General features: G+C 46.8%; 1 protein-coding gene across 3 annotated transcripts in view; it reads left to right on the top strand.

Moving 5' to 3' along the window:
- Positions 1–25,282, top strand: part of LOC135807198 (leucine-rich repeat neuronal protein 1-like) — a 466,844-nt gene that overhangs the window by 62,282 nt on the left and 379,280 nt on the right. For 2 of the 3 annotated variants that reach the window (XM_065321211.1, XM_065321213.1), the window contains exons 3-4: positions 13,582–13,757; positions 21,861–21,932. The exons of the other annotated variant lie outside the window; for it this stretch is intronic. In XM_065321211.1, coding sequence (XP_065177283.1) covers positions 13,582–13,757; positions 21,861–21,932 — 248 coding nt within the window. The remainder of the gene's footprint in view (positions 1–13,581; positions 13,758–21,860; positions 21,933–25,282) is intronic. 3 annotated transcript variants of the gene reach the window in all.

The raw sequence follows: 25,282 nt of genomic DNA on the forward strand, positions 1-25,282 counted from the left end.
CAAGGCCCTAGTGGACGTCCTCTTCGTCTTTTTTCAGTAATGTTGGGCTCGTTTACGCACTTGGGTGGTGACAGCGCCGAACGGCACAGTTGACGCCTGAGGCTGCCCGAGTGCTCGTATACGACACGTACCGGCAACTTGTATTTCCGTATTGCTTTGTTCACATGGTGGTGTACTTCATCGGACTTGAACGGTAGTTTAAGGAAGGCAGAGCGAGGATTACCGCGTCGTCTACGCCGAGGTTTCCTGGCAGCTTCCCTTGCTTCCGATATGATACTGGCTGGGTAGTTATTTATGCGCAGTTGTTTGTGTATTTTTTGTTCGCTCTCGGCTTGCATCATGGGGTTAGACGATAGTCGCTGTGCCCTTAGGAATTGAGATTGAGCGACGGCTAACTTGATGTGGTGAGGAACTGCCGATGAATAATCCACCAGTAGGCCACTACTGCATGCCTTCTGGAACAATTTGAATGACAGCTCTCCGGTTTGCCCAACTGCGATCGTTACGTCCATGTAGTCTATGCAGCCACTGTCACAACTTAATTCATGCGTGAATTTGATACGTTCGTGGCTGGCGTTGAATCTTTCTATGAGCTCCAGAAGGCGCTGCCTACCATGTGTCCATAGGATGATGATATCGTCGATGTATCGTCTGAACAGAATAGGCTGGAAGGGTGAGTCCTGAAGAAGTCGTGTCTCAATGGTGTGCATAAACAGGATGGCAAATGGAGGTGCCAGGTTGTTCCCCATAGCAACCCCATCTAGCTGGTGGTAGATCTGTCTGCCAAATCTGAAGTAGTTATGACTCAGAACAAACTTCAGTAGTGTCCTGACTTGGGTCACGCTCAGCCCGAGCATATCAACTCTGTTATAGTGTTGCTCTAGCACGTCACTAACGGCATTCACGCCCTCTTCGATCGGTATGCTGGGATACAAACCCACCACATCCATCGTAGCCAGAATCGTTCCAGCAGGTGCTTTAAGGCCAGGGTATATGGTGCGGATATTGTCTAGCGCGTCTTTGGTGTTGATGAGGTGCGATGGGACAAATGCAAGCAGTTGATGCAATATGCGTTCGAGAACCACCGAAATTCCTGTGACTGGACTGTCACAAGCAGAGACAACAGGTCGGAGGGGCAAATTTTGCTTGTGGTCCTTTGGAAGACCGTATAGTTCCGGGAATCGTGTGTCATGAGGGAGTATTGCAGTCAGAAGATCAGGATCCATATTCGTGCATTGCTCTTCCAGTATGGATTTAACCTCTTTCTCATACGCAGTGATAGTTACATCCACTTTTCTGTACATAGTGCTGTCAGACAGAAGTGCCTCTGCCTTCTCCAGGTAGAGTTCCTGTTTCATAGCTACTAGCTTCTTGCTCTTGTCGGATTGCTTTATCACTACACTGGGGTCATGACGAAGTTCTCTCAGTCCGTCGCGTTCCTCTTGCGTCATATTATGCTTGGGAGGTCTTTGTTTGCCATATGCTGCCAAAACTTCGTCCTTGAAGTTGGCCATCTTTCTTTCCTCATCCTGGCTCATTCTGGGCGGTTGCTTGAAGCCATGCTTCTTTAGCTTCCACAGCCTGCGATCACACTCGGTACCGGTATCGTGGTCGTCCTCTGGCTGGTCCACACCCTGAGGCCGCGCCTGCTGCCATCTCAAAGTGTAGGCCATCCGTTCTACGGAGGTGACCACTTCTGATTTCTCACGACTGGTTAACTTGCCCGTGGACGGTACAAAACCGGGTCCCAGTTCCAATACCCGTCTGGCATTGTCTGTTACACACGAGTCCATGACAAGCGTTCGCCGAGAATGCTCCATTCCCGTCCGGCCGGGACTACCCAGGGCTGTCCCACTCTGGTAGGACGACGCGGGCAAACATGCCTCATGCGCTTCCCTGGCATCTTCTTGGGCTTGAAGCCTAGACAGCTTCCATCGAAGCCTTGCATTGGTACGGATGCGCTCCTCCGTCACCACACAGCGCCGCAGGGCGCGAATACGCACGTAATCCTCCCTGGAAAACGACCAAAGCTGTTCGCAGAAGTACCGGCACTGTCTTGTACGGAAGTCCCTTTCTGCGCACTTGTCCTGTATTGCGTCGCTCAGAAGTCGGAGACAGTACTGGAAGCGTCTTTGCTGTCGAACACTCTTGTGCCTTGAGGCTGGAGGTGGCCGAACCGATTGCGTGATGAACCGTGGGATGATACGCTCCCGCCGGCATTGAAGAAGAAACGACAACTGGCACTGGCTCCTCTGGAGTTTGCACCCCCATTGCAAGTATCGCCATGGCGCCTCGCTCCTAGAAGAGGAGAACCAAGAGATTAGAAGCGGTGAGGCCTCCTGCAGTTTCATACAGAATTACAGATGGAGCGGACTCGCTCCCTTCTATTTACACTGCAACGTTCGAACACATTTTCGTAGTTAAAACAACGTTTCGGCATATAGCCCTCATCAGGTTTGCAATGATGTGCACTCTACAAAGGAGCAGCAAATATACTGTGCTGTGCTGTGTTTGCGCCAAATGTGTCAGCTACAAAGGTGGCGAAAGGGATTGGTGATATATTAATATCCAGATACGATAATATATTCACAGTAGTGCCCAGCCAGCATTAGTGTTTACTTGCGGCCGCAAGTTGCGGATTTCAACAGCTTCTCGCAGTTTTCTGCTTGCTCTGTCGCCTGCCCTTGCCAGGACTGACACAGCCGAGAACACACTATCCGCAGCAGCTATACTCTCGCCAGAATGTTTGTCGCGCACGTGGTCACCCCATGGCTTATCGAGAGTGCGACGGCGTGCCTCGCCATTGTGCTCCCGAATTCTTGTTTCCAAGGAGCGTTCCGTCTCCCCAACATACGTTTCCCGGCACCATTTGCATTGCAATTCGTAGACTACATTCTTTGTCATACATACTCGTTCGCCTCCAGACTGACAGGTAATGCAAGGCCCTAGTGGACGTCCTCTTCGTCTTTTTTCAGTAATGTTGGGCTCGTTTACGCACTTGGGTGGTGACAGCGCCGAACGGCACAGTTGACGCCTGAGGCTGCCCGAGTGCTCGTATACGACACGTACCGGCAACTTGTATTTCCGTATTGCTTTGTTCACATGGTGGTGTACTTCATCGGACTTGAACGGTAGTTTAAGGAAGGCAGAGCGAGGATTACCGCGTCGTCTACGCCGAGGTTTCCTGGCAGCTTCCCTTGCTTCCGATATGATACTGGCTGGGTAGTTATTTATGCGCAGTTGTTTGTGTATTTTTTGTTCGCTCTCGGCTTGCATCATGGGGTTAGACGATAGTCGCTGTGCCCTTAGGAATTGAGATTGAGCGACGGCTAACTTGATGTGGTGAGGAACTGCCGATGAATAATCCACCAGTAGGCCACTACTGCATGCCTTCTGGAACAATTTGAATGACAGCTCTCCGGTTTGCCCAACTGCGATCGTTACGTCCATATAGACTACATGGACGTAACGATCGCAGTTGGGCAAACCGGAGAGCTGTCATTCAAATTGTTCCAGAAGGCATGCAGTAGTGGCCTACTGGTGGATTATTCATCGGCAGTTCCTCACCACATCAAGTTAGCCGTCGCTCAATCTCAATTCCTAAGGGCACAGCGACTATCGTCTAACCCCATGATGCAAGCCGAGAGCGAACAAAAAATACACAAACAACTGCGCATAAATAACTACCCAGCCAGTATCATATCGGAAGCAAGGGAAGCTGCCAGGAAACCTCGGCGTAGACGACGCGGTAATCCTCGCTCTGCCTTCCTTAAACTACCGTTCAAGTCCGATGAAGTACACCACCATGTGAACAAAGCAATACGGAAATACAAGTTGCCGGTACGTGTCGTATACGAGCACTCGGGCAGCCTCAGGCGTCAACTGTGCCGTTCGGCGCTGTCACCACCCAAGTGCGTAAACGAGCCCAACATTACTGAAAAAAGACGAAGAGGACGTCCACTAGGGCCTTGCATTACCTGTCAGTCTGGAGGCGAACGAGTATGTATGACAAAGAATGTAGTCTACGAATTGCAATGCAAATGGTGCCGGGAAACGTATGTTGGGGAGACGGAACGCTCCTTGGAAACAAGAATTCGGGAGCACAATGGCGAGGCACGCCGTCGCACTCTCGATAAGCCATGGGGTGACCACGTGCGCGACAAACATTCTGGCGAGAGTATAGCTGCTGCGGATAGTGTGTTCTCGGCTGTGTCAGTCCTGGCAAGGGCAGGCGACAGAGCAAGCAGAAAACTGCGAGAAGCTGTTGAAATCCGCAACTTGCGGCCGCAAGTAAACACTAATGCTGGCTGGGCACTACTGTGAATATATTATCGTATCTGGATATTAATATATCACCAATCCCTTTCGCCACCTTTGTAGCTGACACATTTGGCGCAAACACAGCACAGCACAGTATATTTGCTGCTCCTTTGTAGAGTGCACATCATTGCAAACCTGATGAGGGCTATATGCCGAAACGTTGTTTTAACTACGAAAATGTGTTCGAACGTTGCAGTGTAAATAGAAGGGAGCGAGTCCGCTCCATCTGTAATTCTGTATGAAACTGCAGGAGGCCTCACCGCTTCTAATCTCTTGGTTCTCCTCTTCTAGGAGCGAGGCGCCATGGCGATACTTGCAATGGGGGTGCAAACTCCAGAGGAGCCAGTGCCAGTTGTCGTTTCTTCTTCAATGCCGGCGGGAGCGTATCATCCCACGGTTCATCACGCAATCGGTTCGGCCACCTCCAGCCTCAAGGCACAAGAGTGTTCGACAGCAAAGACGCTTCCAGTACTGTCTCCGACTTCTGAGCGACGCAATACAGGACAAGTGCGCAGAAAGGGACTTCCGTACAAGACAGTGCCGGTACTTCTGCGAACAGCTTTGGTCGTTTTCCAGGGAGGATTACGTGCGTATTCGCGCCCTGCGGCGCTGTGTGGTGACGGAGGAGCGCATCCGTACCAATGCAAGGCTTCGATGGAAGCTGTCTAGGCTTCAAGCCCAAGAAGATGCCAGGGAAGCGCATGAGGCATGTTTGCCCGCGTCGTCCTACCAGAGTGGGACAGCCCTGGGTAGTCCCGGCCGGACGGGAATGGAGCATTCTCGGCGAACGCTTGTCATGGACTCGTGTGTAACAGACAATGCCAGACGGGTATTGGAACTGGGACCCGGTTTTGTACCGTCCACGGGCAAGTTAACCAGTCGTGAGAAATCAGAAGTGGTCACCTCCGTAGAACGGATGGCCTACACTTTGAGATGGCAGCAGGCGCGGCCTCAGGGTGTGGACCAGCCAGAGGACGACCACGATACCGGTACCGAGTGTGATCGCAGGCTGTGGAAGCTAAAGAAGCATGGCTTCAAGCAACCGCCCAGAATGAGCCAGGATGAGGAAAGAAAGATGGCCAACTTCAAGGACGAAGTTTTGGCAGCATATGGCAAACAAAGACCTCCCAAGCATAATATGACGCAAGAGGAACGCGACGGACTGAGAGAACTTCGTCATGACCCCAGTGTAGTGATAAAGCAATCCGACAAGAGCAAGAAGCTAGTAGCTATGAAACAGGAACTCTACCTGGAGAAGGCAGAGGCACTTCTGTCTGACAGCACTATGTACAGAAAAGTGGATGTAACTATCACTGCGTATGAGAAAGAGGTTAAATCCATACTGGAAGAGCAATGCACGAATATGGATCCTGATCTTCTGACTGCAATACTCCCTCATGACACACGATTCCCGGAACTATACGGTCTTCCAAAGGACCACAAGCAAAATTTGCCCCTCCGACCTGTTGTCTCTGCTTGTGACAGTCCAGTCACAGGAATTTCGGTGGTTCTCGAACGCATATTGCATCAACTGCTTGCATTTGTCCCATCGCACCTCATCAACACCAAAGACGCGCTAGACAATATCCGCACCATATACCCTGGCCTTAAAGCACCTGCTGGAACGATTCTGGCTACGATGGATGTGGTGGGTTTGTATCCCAGCATACCGATCGAAGAGGGCGTGAATGCCGTTAGTGACGTGCTAGAGCAACACTATAACAGAGTTGATATGCTCGGGCTGAGCGTGACCCAAGTCAGGACACTACTGAAGTTTGTTCTGAGTCATAACTACTTCAGATTTGGCAGACAGATCTACCACCAGCTAGATGGGGTTGCTATGGGGAACAACCTGGCACCTCCATTTGCCATCCTGTTTATGCACACCATTGAGACACGACTTCTTCAGGACTCACCCTTCCAGCCTATTCTGTTCAGACGATACATCGACGATATCATCATCCTATGGACACATGGTAGGCAGCGCCTTCTGGAGCTCATAGAAAGATTCAACGCCAGCCACGAACGTATCAAATTCACGCATGAATTAAGTTGTGACAGTGGCTGCATAGACTACATGGACGTAACGATCGCAGTTGGGCAAACCGGAGAGCTGTCATTCAAATTGTTCCAGAAGGCATGCAGTAGTGGCCTACTGGTGGATTATTCATCGGCAGTTCCTCACCACATCAAGTTAGCCGTCGCTCAATCTCAATTCCTAAGGGCACAGCGACTATCGTCTAACCCCATGATGCAAGCCGAGAGCGAACAAAAAATACACAAACAACTGCGCATAAATAACTACCCAGCCAGTATCATATCGGAAGCAAGGGAAGCTGCCAGGAAACCTCGGCGTAGACGACGCGGTAATCCTCGCTCTGCCTTCCTTAAACTACCGTTCAAGTCCGATGAAGTACACCACCATGTGAACAAAGCAATACGGAAATACAAGTTGCCGGTACGTGTCGTATACGAGCACTCGGGCAGCCTCAGGCGTCAACTGTGCCGTTCGGCGCTGTCACCACCCAAGTGCGTAAACGAGCCCAACATTACTGAAAAAAGACGAAGAGGACGTCCACTAGGGCCTTGCATTACCTGTCAGTCTGGAGGCGAACGAGTATGTATGACAAAGAATGTAGTCTACGAATTGCAATGCAAATGGTGCCGGGAAACGTATGTTGGGGAGACGGAACGCTCCTTGGAAACAAGAATTCGGGAGCACAATGGCGAGGCACGCCGTCGCACTCTCGATAAGCCATGGGGTGACCACGTGCGCGACAAACATTCTGGCGAGAGTATAGCTGCTGCGGATAGTGTGTTCTCGGCTGTGTCAGTCCTGGCAAGGGCAGGCGACAGAGCAAGCAGAAAACTGCGAGAAGCTGTTGAAATCCGCAACTTGCGGCCGCAAGTAAACACTAATGCTGGCTGGGCACTACTGTGAATATATTATCGTATCTGGATATTAATATATCACCAATCCCTTTCGCCACCTTTGTAGCTGACACATTTGGCGCAAACACAGCACAGCACAGTATATTTGCTGCTCCTTTGTAGAGTGCACATCATTGCAAACCTGATGAGGGCTATATGCCGAAACGTTGTTTTAACTACGAAAATGTGTTCGAACGTTGCAGTGTAAATAGAAGGGAGCGAGTCCGCTCCATCTGTAATTCTGTATGAAACTGCAGGAGGCCTCACCGCTTCTAATCTCTTGGTTCTCCTCTTCTAGGAGCGAGGCGCCATGGCGATACTTGCAATGGGGGTGCAAACTCCAGAGGAGCCAGTGCCAGTTGTCGTTTCTTCTTCAATGCCGGCGGGAGCGTATCATCCCACGGTTCATCACGCAATCGGTTCGGCCACCTCCAGCCTCAAGGCACAAGAGTGTTCGACAGCAAAGACGCTTCCAGTACTGTCTCCGACTTCTGAGCGACGCAATACAGGACAAGTGCGCAGAAAGGGACTTCCGTACAAGACAGTGCCGGTACTTCTGCGAACAGCTTTGGTCGTTTTCCAGGGAGGATTACGTGCGTATTCGCGCCCTGCGGCGCTGTGTGGTGACGGAGGAGCGCATCCGTACCAATGCAAGGCTTCGATGGAAGCTGTCTAGGCTTCAAGCCCAAGAAGATGCCAGGGAAGCGCATGAGGCATGTTTGCCCGCGTCGTCCTACCAGAGTGGGACAGCCCTGGGTAGTCCCGGCCGGACGGGAATGGAGCATTCTCGGCGAACGCTTGTCATGGACTCGTGTGTAACAGACAATGCCAGACGGGTATTGGAACTGGGACCCGGTTTTGTACCGTCCACGGGCAAGTTAACCAGTCGTGAGAAATCAGAAGTGGTCACCTCCGTAGAACGGATGGCCTACACTTTGAGATGGCAGCAGGCGCGGCCTCAGGGTGTGGACCAGCCAGAGGACGACCACGATACCGGTACCGAGTGTGATCGCAGGCTGTGGAAGCTAAAGAAGCATGGCTTCAAGCAACCGCCCAGAATGAGCCAGGATGAGGAAAGAAAGATGGCCAACTTCAAGGACGAAGTTTTGGCAGCATATGGCAAACAAAGACCTCCCAAGCATAATATGACGCAAGAGGAACGCGACGGACTGAGAGAACTTCGTCATGACCCCAGTGTAGTGATAAAGCAATCCGACAAGAGCAAGAAGCTAGTAGCTATGAAACAGGAACTCTACCTGGAGAAGGCAGAGGCACTTCTGTCTGACAGCACTATGTACAGAAAAGTGGATGTAACTATCACTGCGTATGAGAAAGAGGTTAAATCCATACTGGAAGAGCAATGCACGAATATGGATCCTGATCTTCTGACTGCAATACTCCCTCATGACACACGATTCCCGGAACTATACGGTCTTCCAAAGGACCACAAGCAAAATTTGCCCCTCCGACCTGTTGTCTCTGCTTGTGACAGTCCAGTCACAGGAATTTCGGTGGTTCTCGAACGCATATTGCATCAACTGCTTGCATTTGTCCCATCGCACCTCATCAACACCAAAGACGCGCTAGACAATATCCGCACCATATACCCTGGCCTTAAAGCACCTCCTGGAACGATTCTGGCTACGATGGATGTGGTGGGTTTGTATCCCAGCATACCGATCGAAGAGGGCGTGAATGCCGTTAGTGACGTGCTAGAGCAACACTATAACAGAGTTGATATGCTCGGGCTGAGCGTGACCCAAGTCAGGACACTACTGAAGTTTGTTCTGAGTCATAACTACTTCAGATTTGGCAGACAGATCTACCACCAGCTAGATGGGGTTGCTATGGGGAACAACCTGGCACCTCCATTTGCCATCCTGTTTATGCACACCATTGAGACACGACTTCTTCAGGACTCACCCTTCCAGCCTATTCTGTTCAGACGATACATCGACGATATCATCATCCTATGGACACATGGTAGGCAGCGCCTTCTGGAGCTCATAGAAAGATTCAACGCCAGCCACGAACGTATCAAATTCACGCATGAATTAAGTTGTGACAGTGGCTGCATAGACTACATGGACGTAACGATCGCAGTTGGGCAAACCGGAGAGCTGTCATTCAAATTGTTCCAGAAGGCATGCAGTAGTGGCCTACTGGTGGATTATTCATCGGCAGTTCCTCACCACATCAAGTTAGCCGTCGCTCAATCTCAATTCCTAAGGGCACAGCGACTATCGTCTAACCCCATGATGCAAGCCGAGAGCGAACAAAAAATACACAAACAACTGCGCATAAATAACTACCCAGCCAGTATCATATCGGAAGCAAGGGAAGCTGCCAGGAAACCTCGGCGTAGACGACGCGGTAATCCTCGCTCTGCCTTCCTTAAACTACCGTTCAAGTCCGATGAAGTACACCACCATGTGAACAAAGCAATACGGAAATACAAGTTGCCGGTACGTGTCGTATACGAGCACTCGGGCAGCCTCAGGCGTCAACTGTGCCGTTCGGCGCTGTCACCACCCAAGTGCGTAAACGAGCCCAACATTACTGAAAAAAGACGAAGAGGACGTCCACTAGGGCCTTGCATTACCTGTCAGTCTGGAGGCGAACGAGTATGTATGACAAAGAATGTAGTCTACGAATTGCAATGCAAATGGTGCCGGGAAACGTATGTTGGGGAGACGGAACGCTCCTTGGAAACAAGAATTCGGGAGCACAATGGCGAGGCACGCCGTCGCACTCTCGATAAGCCATGGGGTGACCACGTGCGCGACAAACATTCTGGCGAGAGTATAGCTGCTGCGGATAGTGTGTTCTCGGCTGTGTCAGTCCTGGCAAGGGCAGGCGACAGAGCAAGCAGAAAACTGCGAGAAGCTGTTGAAATCCGCAACTTGCGGCCGCAAGTAAACACTAATGCTGGCTGGGCACTACTGTGAATATATTATCGTATCTGGATATTAATATATCACCAATCCCTTTCGCCACCTTTGTAGCTGACACATTTGGCGCAAACACAGCACAGCACAGTATATTTGCTGCTCCTTTGTAGAGTGCACATCATTGCAAACCTGATGAGGGCTATATGCCGAAACGTTGTTTTAACTACGAAAATGTGTTCGAACGTTGCAGTGTAAATAGAAGGGAGCGAGTCCGCTCCATCTGTAATTCTGTATGAAACTGCAGGAGGCCTCACCGCTTCTAATATTCGATTTTGGTAGGAATTATGCAAAAAAATATGCTAGCTTATCACTCCCTTAGTATTGACTCGCATAGAATTTTGCCATACCTAAGCAGTCAAATATTCCTGCATATTTCACTCCTTAGGGCTATATTGACTGCTTATATTTGACTGCTTAGGCAAGTTAGGGGTTGCGCAGTTGAACGGTGCCTAGTGCAGCATTGTCACTGCATGAGTAGGTGATGGTGCAACGTTGTGCAATCATAAAACCGGGATTCATGAGGTTATCGTTCTGGAATTTGAAATACGGACTGTTTGTCGTGATAAATCTAATATTGACTTCGTACTTGGTCAGTATAGGAAATAAAACCTCGTAAAAGACCTCGGCTTCGCCTCGGTCTTTTACTCGGCTTTTATTTCCTATATTGACCTCGTACTCAGTCAATATTAGATACATAATCTGTCAAGGCCAAAGTAGCAAGGTACAGTGACAGCACTAAAATATCAAAGTGTGATACTTCTCATAAAGGTGTGCACAAAACAAGGGTATGAGAATTATACGCGTTGCATATGTGTATTACCAACAAAAGAAAGTGAGAATGAATAATAATAGCAAATATTGTGAAAAGAAGAAAGACAAAAATTAATGTTACGAGTTATGACTAACTGTTCACCAACGTAACCAGATCTTATACAGTCTTTTCACAATAATTTAATTGGCTCCCCATCCGAGTTAAATAGCAAATATAAACGTCAAAAAGTTTTAAGGAAGAGGACATATGGATACGAGTTATGAGTAACTCTCCATCACTGTAACCAGATACTCTACAGTCAGAAAGTGCTACAACTAGGCACAAAACTAACAAAGTACTGAGACATTTGACGTCCTGACACCTAGCTTCAACACATTTCCGTAGCGCTAACCGACAGCCTTCCAATTGTGCCCAGTTGTTGCACTTTTTTACTGTATATAGTATCTGGTTACAGTGATGGAGAGTTACTCTTAACTCGTATCCATATGTCCTCTTCCTTTCTACATTTATTATTGGCTCAACATCCGAGTTTCAATAAGTATTTGGAAGCTATTTGTCCTAAAGTAGTCCAAATGTCACAGTTTCCTTTGTTAGATCTAAAACAAATACAAGAAGCACTGATATTCTAAAGCAAGCACTATTGGAGGCGTGATTACATGAGCAGCGAGCAGTGTGAAAGCAAGTGTAGATTGGAGAAATGCAGGTGAGAAGAAAGGTACATGTACATGAGTGGGTGTGTGAGTGTTGGTATGTTAAGTGAAGAGTGTGAGTGCTGTAACGAATTCCTTCTGCATTCATAAATCTGGATCACGAGTACGAATAAACACGGCTTCTAATACGGAGAGTAGACGAAAACTACTAGCATAGCACACCACACTGAAGCAGGAATCATCATACAATTGCAAACACTGGGGGTTGGACACCAAATGCTTGAGTACAGCAGATCTACGAGTACTCACAAACATTGCACACTGCTTGCTGCTCATGTAATCACGCCTCCAATAGTGCTATCTTTAGAATATCAGTGTTTCTTGTATTAGTTTTAGATTTAATAATCTACACCTCATGATACCATAAATAAAATAGTCCCCTTTGTGTACAACATTTCAATAGATCGTGCCTCAGTCAGTCCTGTTATATTTCCAAGAAATAAAAATTGTACATGTAGGTCGAAAAGAATATTCCCGGCTGTCCATTGAAACAATCGTGGAAGCGCACCGATGTGTGGTTCCAGAGTTACGAAGCCTGAAAGTCGAATCGCGGCGAATGTCGCGCAATAGCAGCGTGCGCAGATTTGAATGAGGGATTTCCCCATCATTCTGGGCATGTAGTGACGGTGAAACACGTTCAAAATGGCATACGGACTAGTGGCAGTTTGTGCACCTTTTGAAGTAATAATTAGTTGTTACGAGCAAGGCTGAGAGCGAAATGGCAAGACGACTTCTGTTGGATTATTGGCGTGGCAACTAAGACACTGGGATATAGCGCCAGGGTTTTGACATTCGTGATGGCAAGGGTAGGCTCCTCTTGCAACGAGCTTTCCAGGAAGCCCAAGATTGAAAAAATCGTCAAAAGGAGACCAAAGTCATAGCCCGGAGAATTATGGAATTTGAGGTGAGTCGATATCAAATTCAGTCGGCGTACATTTTCCGTACATGAAGGGCTTCAGAGAGCATGATATCTTGCGCGACTGTTGACGTAATTGTTGATTTGGTGCCGAGGATCAGTTCATGACTTGTATTTCTCGTCCCCTGGTGCTGTTGTCAGCGTGTTGTGGTCCCTGGCGATTTCATTCAAAGATAGGGCTAGGACGTGGATGTTTTAGTGTTGGTAGATTAGTGGAAGGGAATGTGGCCTCGCTCCTTGTGTGATGCATTAGGCCACCCTTTGTTAATTCATTGTGTAACGTCCTTTTTTCGCGAAAAGGTACGCGGGAGGGCGAAAAAATACCAAAAGCCCATTCCAAAAACTGGAAACCCCAATCAAACATTTTGACCAGTAAAGCATGTGATATATACAATATTTCTGGGTCTAACGGCACTTGCAGGCATAGAACAACACTCTTTGATGGTACATTGGAGCACATGCCTGATGAATCCAACAAAACAGGTACATAGCATGGAGTTAGCATGTCATGAATTCATTACATCTGGATTTTTACTAGGACACACACCGTACGATATTTAAAAGCCAACAAAAAAAGAAAAAGAACACAAGACAAAGGCATGCCCGGGAGGCAAGATTATAAGTTTAAGGTCATGATCGGCACACTGTGAAACTACACAATCATGTATTTACAACTTCGTATATTATTGGTACTACTACTTTCTTGTTTTTTTCGGTCGGAGGCAAAAAGGTACGCAGGCGCGGACGTTAACAACGAAAAAGGAAATGGTGGCCTTACGCTGAATTAACTTAGGACTAATGCCCTCGTAGTCAGCATTATTGGCCTTATTGGTTTCCAGATGTGGGTAAAGATTATGTGACTAATCGAGCGGTGCTAAACATGTTTGTTGTTTGTTTGTATTTATCTGCAAGAACCCAATAATATGAGAGCATAATGTGACAATGGCTGCGCCCAACATCTTCGTGTTCTGTTTCTAACAGATGTCAATCCACACTGTACTGTCATTGGTCATCTGCTACTATGTACTCACCGGTACTACAGTGATGAGTTGTCCTGCATCATGTACGTGTTCTGGTGCACCTAGTAACACTGTAGATTGCTCCTCTCTCGGATTAACAATGGTGCCTGGTGGAATACCGAAAACAACAAGAATTCTGTAAGTCACCCATCTTGGAACATGCCATTCACACTTTCCTCATCCGTTACACAGAATTGTTGGCATTTGCAATGTGATGGGATGATCTGCTCAAAACTCCGTATGTAATGGATATTCATGATCCATTGTTTATTAGAAAGCTCAGGACAAGAAGAAGCCATTGTAGCAAGTCGCATTTCAATTTAACACTCTCACCACCAGCAATACAGAAATCGACCCAATGTTTTCAGTTCATTACAAATTGGGGATCAACGTCGTTTGAAGACCTGGGCTTTCGAGCAAAAGCATCGCATTTACTCCTTGGTGAAGAATCATTGGATGACAAAGCTCAAAGGGTTGGTTCACATATCGCCGGTACGCGCCGGGAGTCAACGGGAGTGTGCCTCTGGCAACTTATCCTGGCGCATTGCGATTATGTGAACCAGTGCAGTCGTAACAAAATCATACGGTAAAATATCGTGAAGGGACCGCCGGCAAAGTTGGACAGTGCCCAACTCTTGCGATCTGCCTCGGCGCCGATCCCGTACAATTTTGACCAAAAGTGGTTTGTGAACTGTTCGCGCCGGTGATCGCTGGTGCCGGGAGCCAGACTTTGTCAAAATTTCAAACCAAGACTCATCCTAAATTTTCCTAAATTGAAGGTAAAGATGAGGTCCGTTCGCCATTCTTGTAGCCGTTTCAAGGTGGCAAATTAAGGAGGCCCAGACCACCAAACTCCAAAAATTAAAAAAACATGGAAAGTTTATATATGAGCCCCGGCCAGCGAAAACCAGCACTTGTGTACTTGATATCAATCATCAAAATGTGACGTCAAAGTTGGGGACGCGCAGTGAGCTGGCTTTTGAAGATTCTTTTTCGATCGAGTGGGTGTCTTTGTTGTCAAAGGAGTTTCAAGTGTCTTCAAATGTCTCTGGTCAATTGATTTTAGCGCTAGGTGAGAGCTCGTCACACGGAGGTTGAGTTTAGACACAGCGATGGCGACAGGTGTCGCGACAAAGACTTAGGTCCAGAGTTGTCAGCGCGAGACTCCCTGTACGGAGCGGCGCTGAAAGTTAGTTCGCGATCGGAATTATTTGTTTGGTGGCGATCTTGCTGAGCTTGTCCAGCAGTGGCGAGTCTCATATGCATAGCAACGAGGAGCCCTCATAAAATCGACACTGGATACTGGTGGCGACGATAGTCAGTGCTGGAGTAATAGCGACTGCGAGGAGAAGCAGAATGTCGTCCCGCTGAGCGATCCGTATTTCTACATCGACAACAATGATGCTGCAGACACTGATGGAGGGCTTCTCACGGCGCAAAACAGAGCGTAGTATTATCAGTACTCTACCTTGCCAGATGACGCCAAGCTGGCTGCTGCCTGTGCTGAGAAAGGGGATACCTAAAAACTCAAACCGGCTGAACGCTTTCGGGCAACATCTTCACGTGCTACAAAACGCGAGTATTCGCTCATATCATTGAAATACAATTATGCTGAAATCATGGTCTGAGTGAAAGTGTGCAAGAGAGTGGATGTCTGTGGTATTGGTGAGCACATCTATCAGTATGGCAAGCTTTGTCACAACGCTCAAACTACCAGCACAGAGGTCCCTGAACACAATTTGGAAGGCCAGCCACCAATCATCGTTTTGCACTCTGGTGTTGTAAAGAAGGTAGTGATGTATACGGAATATCGTCACACTTCTGAACAACTCATGCCTGCAGCACCAAGAGGGCAAGCCTGATTTGCATTCTATTTACTTACATGTACCTGTTCCACATCACAATCAGAAACTGTAGGATCAACTTGCATGGAATCACTAGGCATGGATGCTGCGCCAACTGTACGGAATCTTGACCTGTGTGACTTCAAACTCTATTTTCCATGCTTTCGCTTATCAGATTGTCATCAAACTTGATAACTTGAATGATTAATAGTGTAGAAACAATTTGGAGGGAAAAAATAATTTTTGAAAAAATTACACATGTTCAGGTTTCTGCTGGCTGGGGCTCATATATAAACTTGGGAATTTGTCCCTTGGGTAGTGCTTATGTTGATTGTCCAAAACATTGGGTGGGGGTCACCGATATGTTTGGCGTCACATGAGTTTTTTTTTGGAGAGGCATCGATACATGAAATTTTGCAATTTTTAATAAGAAAAAGCTGTTGTTTCCTATTGAAGTGTATCTTCGTCAGATTTTTGAGTCTAATCTATGCAGGCTGGAACTATGACGCATACTCACCATTGATAATTGTATTATGTTACTTTACTTAGGATATTACAATAATTTGGTGCAATTCGCAATTGCAGAAATATACAGTCAACTTCGCTTATAACGACACTCGGCGGGCATCACAAATTGGTCCTTATTCGTGAAGTATCGTTATACCCGAAATCTCATTATATGTATTACAGTGGGATGAGACTTTGCGCTGGGCATGAAAATTCTGTCGTTATTCGCGAATTGTCATTATATCCACAGTCGTTATTAGCGAAGTTGACTGTAGTACAAATACGTATGTATTCTGCACCATGGTTCAAGAATGGAACATGTATTCAGCGAATAGGTCTGGGAACACATAGTTGACAGATTAAGATTCTTTGTCCAATACTATAAACTAGGATTTACCGCAGTGATAACGGAGTGAAAAATAAAAATCACCGTGACAATAGGCCGTCGAAGTCTGACGTCACAGCTTCTTGACAACGCGTAGTTACTTGGCCAAGTGGTGACAAACAAAAGTCGCGTCACCTGCACTTGTCGTGTATCTAGAGGCAGCAGCATGCAGTAAAACACAGCTAAAGCATCATTTTGACTGAGGAGCGCGCGAGCGAGACTATTTATTTCAAATAAACTGCGACTGGTCGCCGAGTTTGTAGTTTTGCTTTGTAGAGAAGAAGAAGTTGTAGCTGATTTTTTGCTTGACCACTGCTGTGCCTGTACTGTCGTTCGGCTTTACATGTAGTCGCCGACCAAGAAGCAATGATGCGTGTCTCTGTAATTTCTATTGCAGAGATCGCTGATTTCTTAGTTCTGAGATCAACCAACTCTGGGCTGAGCTCGTTTCTTTGTCCAGCGACAAGCAAAAGCCAGAACTCCTATCTCTCAGGTGCTGGTGAACACTCAGCAGGAAAACACTGCACGATGGCTTGAGAGCGAAGGAGAAACGTCTTGAAGTAAAACAAAATTTGAAGTCGCTATCTGCACCAGCGTGCCCCAGTCAAAGTGATGCCGTGACCGTTGGAAACACGACAAGCGCAGGTGACGCGACTTTTGTTTGTCACCACTTGGCCTTGTAAATACGTGTAACTACGAGTTTTCAGGCAGCGTGACGTAGGCACTTCGACAGCCTATTGGGTTGTGTTTTGTGTATTTTATGGTATATACACGCAATAAATATATACTAATGTAAAATTTGCACAGCCAATATGTACAACCAGACTGTATCTTCAAAGGTGGCATCCTCACACAGTCAATCGTGCAGTACTGTCGATATACAGCAATGGTTCCAACTCAAGACAGATCGGGCAACAAAAACATAGATGGATAACGAACACATGAAGACAATGACACGATACAATCTTTCCTCTAGTAATCTCAACTCCACGATCCGAACACACCCAGAGAAATCAATCGTCGATGTCCAAGAAGGAATAGTTTACGTGGCTGACGAGGACACCACGACGGTGAGTGGTGGGTGAGCATCTATCACGAACGTTGAGGTGACCATGCCAGGCGGAAATCAACAAATGAAAAATGTGTGACACAGACATTCGTCTCACCTGGACATCCTCAGGCATAAGCACGACTTCCCCCTTGCATCCTTCTGCCTCATGCTGCCCAGAGTCGTGCTCTGGTTCTTCAAGACTCACCAATCTCAGACTCCACAAAAGGCTCGACTTATTGTGTCGTGTTATTTCTCACGAAAGACTGAACGTGACGTGCAACTCTCTCCTTGGAACACCAGCTTCGAACAATATGCAGCAGTGGCATTATTGGCAGCCCAGTGCTAGAAATAAGTAAATCGAACGGCTATACTATGCAAAGAAAGGAAAGGCAGCCATTACAAACGCCATGGCAAAAGCAAGGAGAATCAAAACACAAAGCCCAATAATTTGAAGTTTGATGAGAGCACGCGGAAAAAGTACAAATATTACGTTTGCATGCTTCAAATCGCGCTTACAAAAGTACTAGCACACTTCGCTCGCGTGCCAGTGTAACAGGTAGCCGAGTGGTAGGCGCGGTGCAATAAACAAGAGTTAGTTTTATTCTACTTCTCTCAGGTACACATATGCTGTCCCCGGGGAAAATTGCAATTCCGCGGCCGCGTTTTTTCCCCGCGTTTTTTGCGATTTTTTAAAAGACCGCGTTTTCCGCGATTTTCCCGCGTTTTTTGAACTTTTTTGTTGCACTACACGTACACACAGTGCACTGTTCGGTCAGCAACGTCTCATCGTGGCGGCTTTTTACTCAAATATGACGAGTGCTTACACCAGAGACTTGTAACTGATTGATTTCACTACATGATCACTGAAAATTGCCGCAGATCAATATTATTCACCGCATATTTACCGCATATTTACCGCAAATTCACCGCAAATTTTGCCATATTATGCCGCGTTTTCCCCCGCGTTTTTTTGCGATTTTTTTCCGCAATTTTCCCCGGGGACAGCATATGGGATATCATTATTAGTAAAAGAAGAAGCGGCAAAATAAATAACTTTCTCTCTGGTGCACACCTAGAGGTTGACTACTTCTTCTTCGAGTTAGCTTTGTCGTTGCTATCTTATCTCATTAAAACAGAAATGCGCAGCAGCTTTTATGCAGCAGACCCCGTACGCTCATATACGGAGATACACTAAATATACATAAGGTCAAGTTCCGTATTACTTCCGTATTAGCCGGGCAGGGATACTACACCCTCCCTTCCTACAGATAATCACGCCCTCGTGATTTTCAAAAATTAGCGAAGAGTGATGAACACAGCGTCAACCGGAAGATGGCAAATTATATCGGAAATGATAACGTTTAGAGTAGACAGAAGAAATGAACTGATAACAAATCATAACATAGAAGTAAAAGCACACCAGGTTCACACGATCTCTCGGAGTCAAAAGGGAAAGAACGGGCCTCCAAACAGGACGTGAAAGACAGCCAAATTTCTGCACATCGCGGGCTCAAACTGCCAGGAAATTCAAAATTTCAAAAAAAAATGCAATGCATCGTGGGAACTTACTCCGGTACACACCTGGAGTGTAAAAGGGGATCTCACACACTTCTCTCACAAGGTTAGTTAGGTAAACCGTGGCTCACCATGATCAGACGCCTACCAAACTAAACTGGATTCACACACTCGCATAAATGAAGACTGAAGAGAATAGGAAGACTGAAGGAAGACAGGAAAGAAAATGCCATACCTGGAATCCGGAGCTTGTCTAACACTGGGAGGCAGTTGGAGCCACGTGGAGTAGGAGGAAAAGAAAGGGGAATTTACGAATAGGGCAGACCTAGCTAGGGGAAGACGAACGCAGCTTCGGGTGGTGCCACCTGACTTAAACCAATTAAGGGACTGTAAATGAACAGGGTGCTGGTCAAGAAAATTTAAATGTGCCAGGGTGCACTTGGAAGCATCAAGGTAGTGTTGCAGAGTGGTAGTGGATGCAGCAGCATGCAAGTCTATATTTGAGATATAAAGATCAGTACGAAATATGATGCGCAGTATACGGCGATGGAGAACTTCTAATTTACTTATGTGGGTATTGCTAATAGTGGACCAGGCAGGGAAGCCATACGTGAAGAGGGGAAGAATGTATGATTTATAAAAATTAATCCGGCAATTTTGGGGCAAATGGGACATTATGCCGACAGATCGGCATACTTTGGACGACACATGATCAGCATGGAGAGACAAGGAGAGGGCAGAATCTATGACAATGCCAAGGTGTTTATGGTGGGGCGCTACAGAGATAGGGTGACCGGGATCATCCGGAAAGTGGAAGATGGACACTAGATCTGTGGGAGGGAGAAAAAGGAGGAGCTCGGTTTTGGTCACATTTGGCTTAAGGTTCCAAGTGCTCACCCAGTGACCAATATCGTTGATACAGGTCTGAACTTTGGGGTACAGGGTGGCGTGAGATGGGGCGGAAGCAAGGACAGTGGTATCATCAGCAAACAAAGAAATATTGGGAATTGCACAGGGGAGGTCATTAACGTATGTGAGGAAGAGCAGGGGACCTAAAATGGAGCCCTGGGGCACTCCGGATGTCACAGACTCGTGGTCAGATAAGGTTCCATTCACTGTGAAGCACTGATTTTGGTCCAAGAGGTAGCTAGTTATCCAGGCGAGTAGGGAGCCGGAGACACCATGGGCACAAAGTTTGGCGATCAGGCCCTTGTGTCACACGGTGTCGAAGGCATTGGAGAGGTCGAAGAAACAGATGCAGGAGACCTGCCGCTGGTCTTTTAGGGAGCAGAGGTCTTGGATTATGCGGGACGATCGCAGGGATGTGTTGTCCTTACGACGGAAGCCAGATCGTGCGGAGTGAAGAAGAGGGGAGATATGGCCATACAAGCGGTCGTACACTATTCTCTTTAGCAGTTTGGAGACACAGGACAGGAGGGAGATTGGTGGGTAATTAGATGGGTTGTTCTTGTCGCCTTTATTTTTGTGCACTGGAATGACAGTAGCTGACTTCCATCGTGACGGGAACGTGCCGGAGGAGAGGGAAAGGTTAGAAAGTATGGAGAGTGGGCGGGCAATTGAGGAGCTCAGTTTCCTGAGGATCTCATTGGTGATCATATCAGCTCCGGGGGATTTTTTCAGAGGCAGTCTTGCATTATACTTGTGAACAGTCGATGAGGTGATGATCAGGGAGTGCAATGTAGTTGCTGGTGGTGGTATAGGGAGGAAATAGTGGGAATAGGAGCATCGGGGTCAACCTGTAAGCCACCACTGACAACGTGGCGGTTCAATAAGTTAACAATGGATGCCGGAGAGGTGCTTGTTCGACCATTGGGGCCCACCATCTTCGAAGGTATGACCCGGGCGCTGGTAGGATTTCGCAGTTGACGAATGAGCACAGGGAGGGATGGGAGGCGAGGGTTTGTGGGAGATACCGTGGCACGGAGGTTGCGGATGTAGCAGCGATGGCAGGATCTGGAAATGCATTTTACATAGGTATGTTGGTGTTTGTATTTGTTGAAATTTGTAGGGGATGGGTATTTCCGGTAGATGCTGTAGAGATCACTGTTGACAATAATAGCTGCTTTCAGAGTTTCAAATGTTCTAAAGTTTTAGGAAGCGCAGAACGAAGATGATATGGCCTTTAAATTACTAATTGAAGCCACAAGGCATTCGCCCATTGCGGATAATTCTCTAAAACAATCACAGATTCTGTTCGAAAAGCATTGACATTTCCAGAACCTTCAAACCTTATGGCACGCACTTCCTTTATTTCTGCTTCATTTCTTCATCAATATAACCAAAAAGGGGGGGATTGTAAACATAACAAAACATTAAATAAACGAACCATAAAGAAGACCGAGGATTTTTGTAACTTTTCTATTGCCATGATCCGACGAAGACTATGAATTTCGTGGGTAGTCCAAGTTTAGGTATACTGTCATATCCAGTTCTCACGCAATTTGTAACAATTCAAGCCAGTATATTTGTTCACGCTTCGGCGGCCAGTTATTTGTCTGCATTGTCAAACAATGCATCGTTAGAAATTGTGTTTTCTTAGTTTTCAACAAACCTCTTGCTTCACAATAGGAGAAAAATGACGGAGACTATATAAACAGTGGTGTATGTGAACTGTGTGTCTGCAGTGTCAAACAATGCACCGTTAGAAATTGCGTTTTCTTAGCTTTGCAACAAACCTCTTTCTTGACAATAGAGGAAAAATGATGGAGACTATAATTATTAACATTGGTGTATGTAAACTGTGCAACCTAACCCAATTGTATATGAATCATGTTGTGGTTAGGAGCCTAGGTTATTTCTGAAAACAAGGTCATGATTCGGCCTTTTAGATTATAACTACGATATCCCAGACTCGGTGCTTTCTGCACTACCCGGGACTAAGCAAGAACAACATTGTCTTTGTGCTTTGTTGTTTGTAGATTTTTGCTCACTAATCAGATCCAGACTTTAAGTGATGGTGTGTTCTCTGGTCTACCAAACCTCCAGTACCTGTAAGTATTATCAACTGCACCACTGAACGCAGAGAATAGAAATTATAACCGTGTGTATATAGAGTACTGCTCATAATCACTATTCTATATTGACCTCCACTAATTCTCGTGATCCTTGACTGGTCCGTTATTACCCATATCGCCGTAATATCGACCGCTTGTATCGACCGCTTGAATCGACCGCTTGTATCGACCACTTAGGCATTGTAATCTTTCGACTTTGGAGGGACTTAGAAATTTTCTCTCCACTTCAAAAAGAACATTTGAAAGAAAGAAGACAAAGGAAGAGAACAAGCAGGATTCGAACCCACAACAGTATGATCTCAGGCAATCCCTTATACCACCCATATACCACCCAGTTACTGTGCTGCAGATGCTGAACCTTGTTGTTCTTACAGTCTTGTACCCAAAATAGGCAACATCCTATGTACACTATACTAGTAGTACAAATGCTATACTAAAAAGGTTAAAATAGCTCCTAACGGTTCAAATGTTGGGGTTATGGCAAAGGAATCGCGATAAATAGGATATTGACCTCGACTTCGGTCTATATGGGAAATATAGGCCTCATAAAAGACCTCGGCGGACCTCGGTCTTTTACTCGGCCTATATTTCCCATATAGACCTCGTCTTGGTCAATATCCTATACATACGTGATGAACAAACCTCGATCATATAAGGAGTATTATTATCTGCTGCACTGATTGAAGGAAACAGTTGTAGACGCTGTGTGTGAAATGCTTTGTTATGAAGCCTCTGATTCTCGTAAGTGTCAGGAACGAATGACCACACAGCACGAGGACAACTGCTTTTTCTTAACGGTACATTTCGATTGATCGAACATAATAACTCAGTCTAAGACGACCAGATAATTATGTAAAGCATGCAAATGACAGCGTATACAGTAAATCGCACACAGCGCATATAGCGTATACCATGCATGATGCATCAGCGATATGGCGGAGTCGAAATACTTGGAGAAGTGTTGGAGCTAGGTGTCAGGTCTCCGAATGTCCCAGTACTCCTTGTCAGTTTTGTGCAATTTTGTCGCAATCGCTGACCTTATAAGATCTGGTCACGTTGATGGACAGTTAGTCAAAATTCGTAACATTTTTTCCTTCTCCTTTTTCACCATTATTTAATAGGCTCGCCATCCGAGTTGAATTTTTCCTTATTCTTTTCTTTTCTTGCCATGGTTGGCTATCACCCCTCTCTCGCACTTTGCCTGCCAATTCGTCATGGACCACGAGTTGAGTGAAATAATTTATTAAAACGTTCCTCTTATATCATTTTTTATTTATTTTATTTTAAATAATCGACGTGGAGACAACAATTTTATAATAGCAATAAAGAGAACAAATTCTGCTGTCATCGCCAAACTACAACGAAGGCATAAAAGTTTACCAAAAATTAATTTTCTTGTCACATTCATCAGTGGAAAGTCGTGACTGAAGAGTAACCATGCTGAACAATGATTAAAAATACATTCAATAATGTGAACTTAGAAGTTGCGACTTCGGCGGTAATAGTCATGAAGTTGATTGTTCCAACTAGGAACACACGCTTCTTGCCGAACTTGACACTTGACTGACTCACGACTGCCATCCGGAGCACACGAGGAGCACGTCGCACCTTCCACTCGGCAAACCTGCAAGAAAGCACCGCTCCCTGCTCAATACACGGTGTTTCGGGGAATTCACCCCTCATCAGTTGAGCTTGAGTAGGCTGAGGAAGATTGTGCCTGAAAAGCACCACTTATATACTGCTCTCCAGGCCAACCCATCACCATGGATACAAACTTACAGAGACGCTGACGCGGACGTGCGACTAGTTGTTGGAGGTGACAGCGTTGCGAATAGCTATCCTGGCTCTCAACGTCTGTTTATCACAACTCCATGAGCGACTCTGACTCACGCTGCTACCTGGAGCTTCACGAGGTGTTTGTTGCGCTGGAAACAAAGCGTCTCTGTAAGTTTGTATCCCAGAGTCACAGTGCGGGACTCCGAAACGAAACCCGTTGAGTATGTCAATATTAATTGTTCGTACCTGCTGTACAACGTAACAATTGCTCAAATTCATAACGCAATTTCAAACTAGCACTCGTAGAATTGTAGGTCGAATGTGCCACTCAATTATAGTAACAACGACAAAGAGATACTCTTCTAAACATTTCTCTCCCTTCTCACTGTGCCGAAATTCACGTTGACCAAAAAAATACGAAAATTGACTATTGTTCTGAAATAGGCAAACAAGGAGCTACTCACAGAACAGCTTGTTGTTGTTGTTGTTGTTGTAGAAGTTTATTTAACGTCGCACCACAAACAGGCGATTTCGCCTCCTTTGATACATGTGGACGACAGAAGGAATGAGAGAGAGAGAGGGAGGGGGGGGGGGACAGAAGTACGGAGAGAGGAAGGGTAGAAATAAATAAGCAATCAACCTCAGGGCTACACCAAAGCAAAAACGGAATGGGAACATACTACATGTATATACAAAATAGCTTCATGCAAAACACGTTTACTATTCTTCAGCTTGCAAAGAAGCACGATGCGGGTGTAGGTCTTGTTGCCCACCTTGACCTTCACAACTCGCACGTGTCCGTCTGGACCAGGTTGCACTTCGGTGACACGACCCATTGGCCAAGTGCCCCGTGGGTTGTCTTGGGATGTCACTAGAACGATGTCGTCGACCTTGAGGTCAGTCTCGGCCGTCCTCCACTTGAGTCGCCGGTTCAGCTCTGGCACGACTTCCTGCATCCATCTCCAGCAAAAGTGGAGCACGAGTTCTTGCACTACACGCCAGCGTTGCTGAGGGTTGAACTCGCTCTCGTCCACTCCTGCAGGTGCAAACCGAGAACCGACCCGGCCAAACAGGAAATGGTTGGGCATTAGTGGAGTCGGGTCACGACCATCTGCCGACATGTAGGACAGGGGCCGTGAGTTCATGAGGGCCTCTGCGCCGAGGATAGCAGACAATAGCTCCTCGTCTGTGACCTCCGCGTTCTTCAGAATCGCCGAGATAGCACGCTTTGCCGATTTTACTAACGCCTCATGCACTCCGCTGAAATGTGGTGCTGCTGGAGGGTTGAAACGCCAGCTAGTCTGCGGATCCGCTGTCTGCCGCTGAATCGCCTCTGCATCAAGCTGCTTGACTAGCTGAGCAAGCTCATTGGTGGCGCTGACGAAATTCGTGCCATTGTCGGAGATGACGTCGATCGGTACTCCCCATCGATTGGTGAAGCGTACGTACACCTGCAGGAACAAGTCCGTTGTCAACGCGTATGGATGACAGCTCGAGATGTACTGCTCTCGTCTGCAAGCAGGTGAACAAGCACAGATACCGCTTGTGTT

This window comes from Sycon ciliatum, chromosome 1 (genome assembly GCF_964019385.1).
Source record: "Sycon ciliatum chromosome 1, ocSycCili1.1, whole genome shotgun sequence".
In the NCBI taxonomy this organism is placed as follows: Eukaryota; Metazoa; Porifera; class Calcarea; order Leucosolenida; family Sycettidae; genus Sycon; species Sycon ciliatum.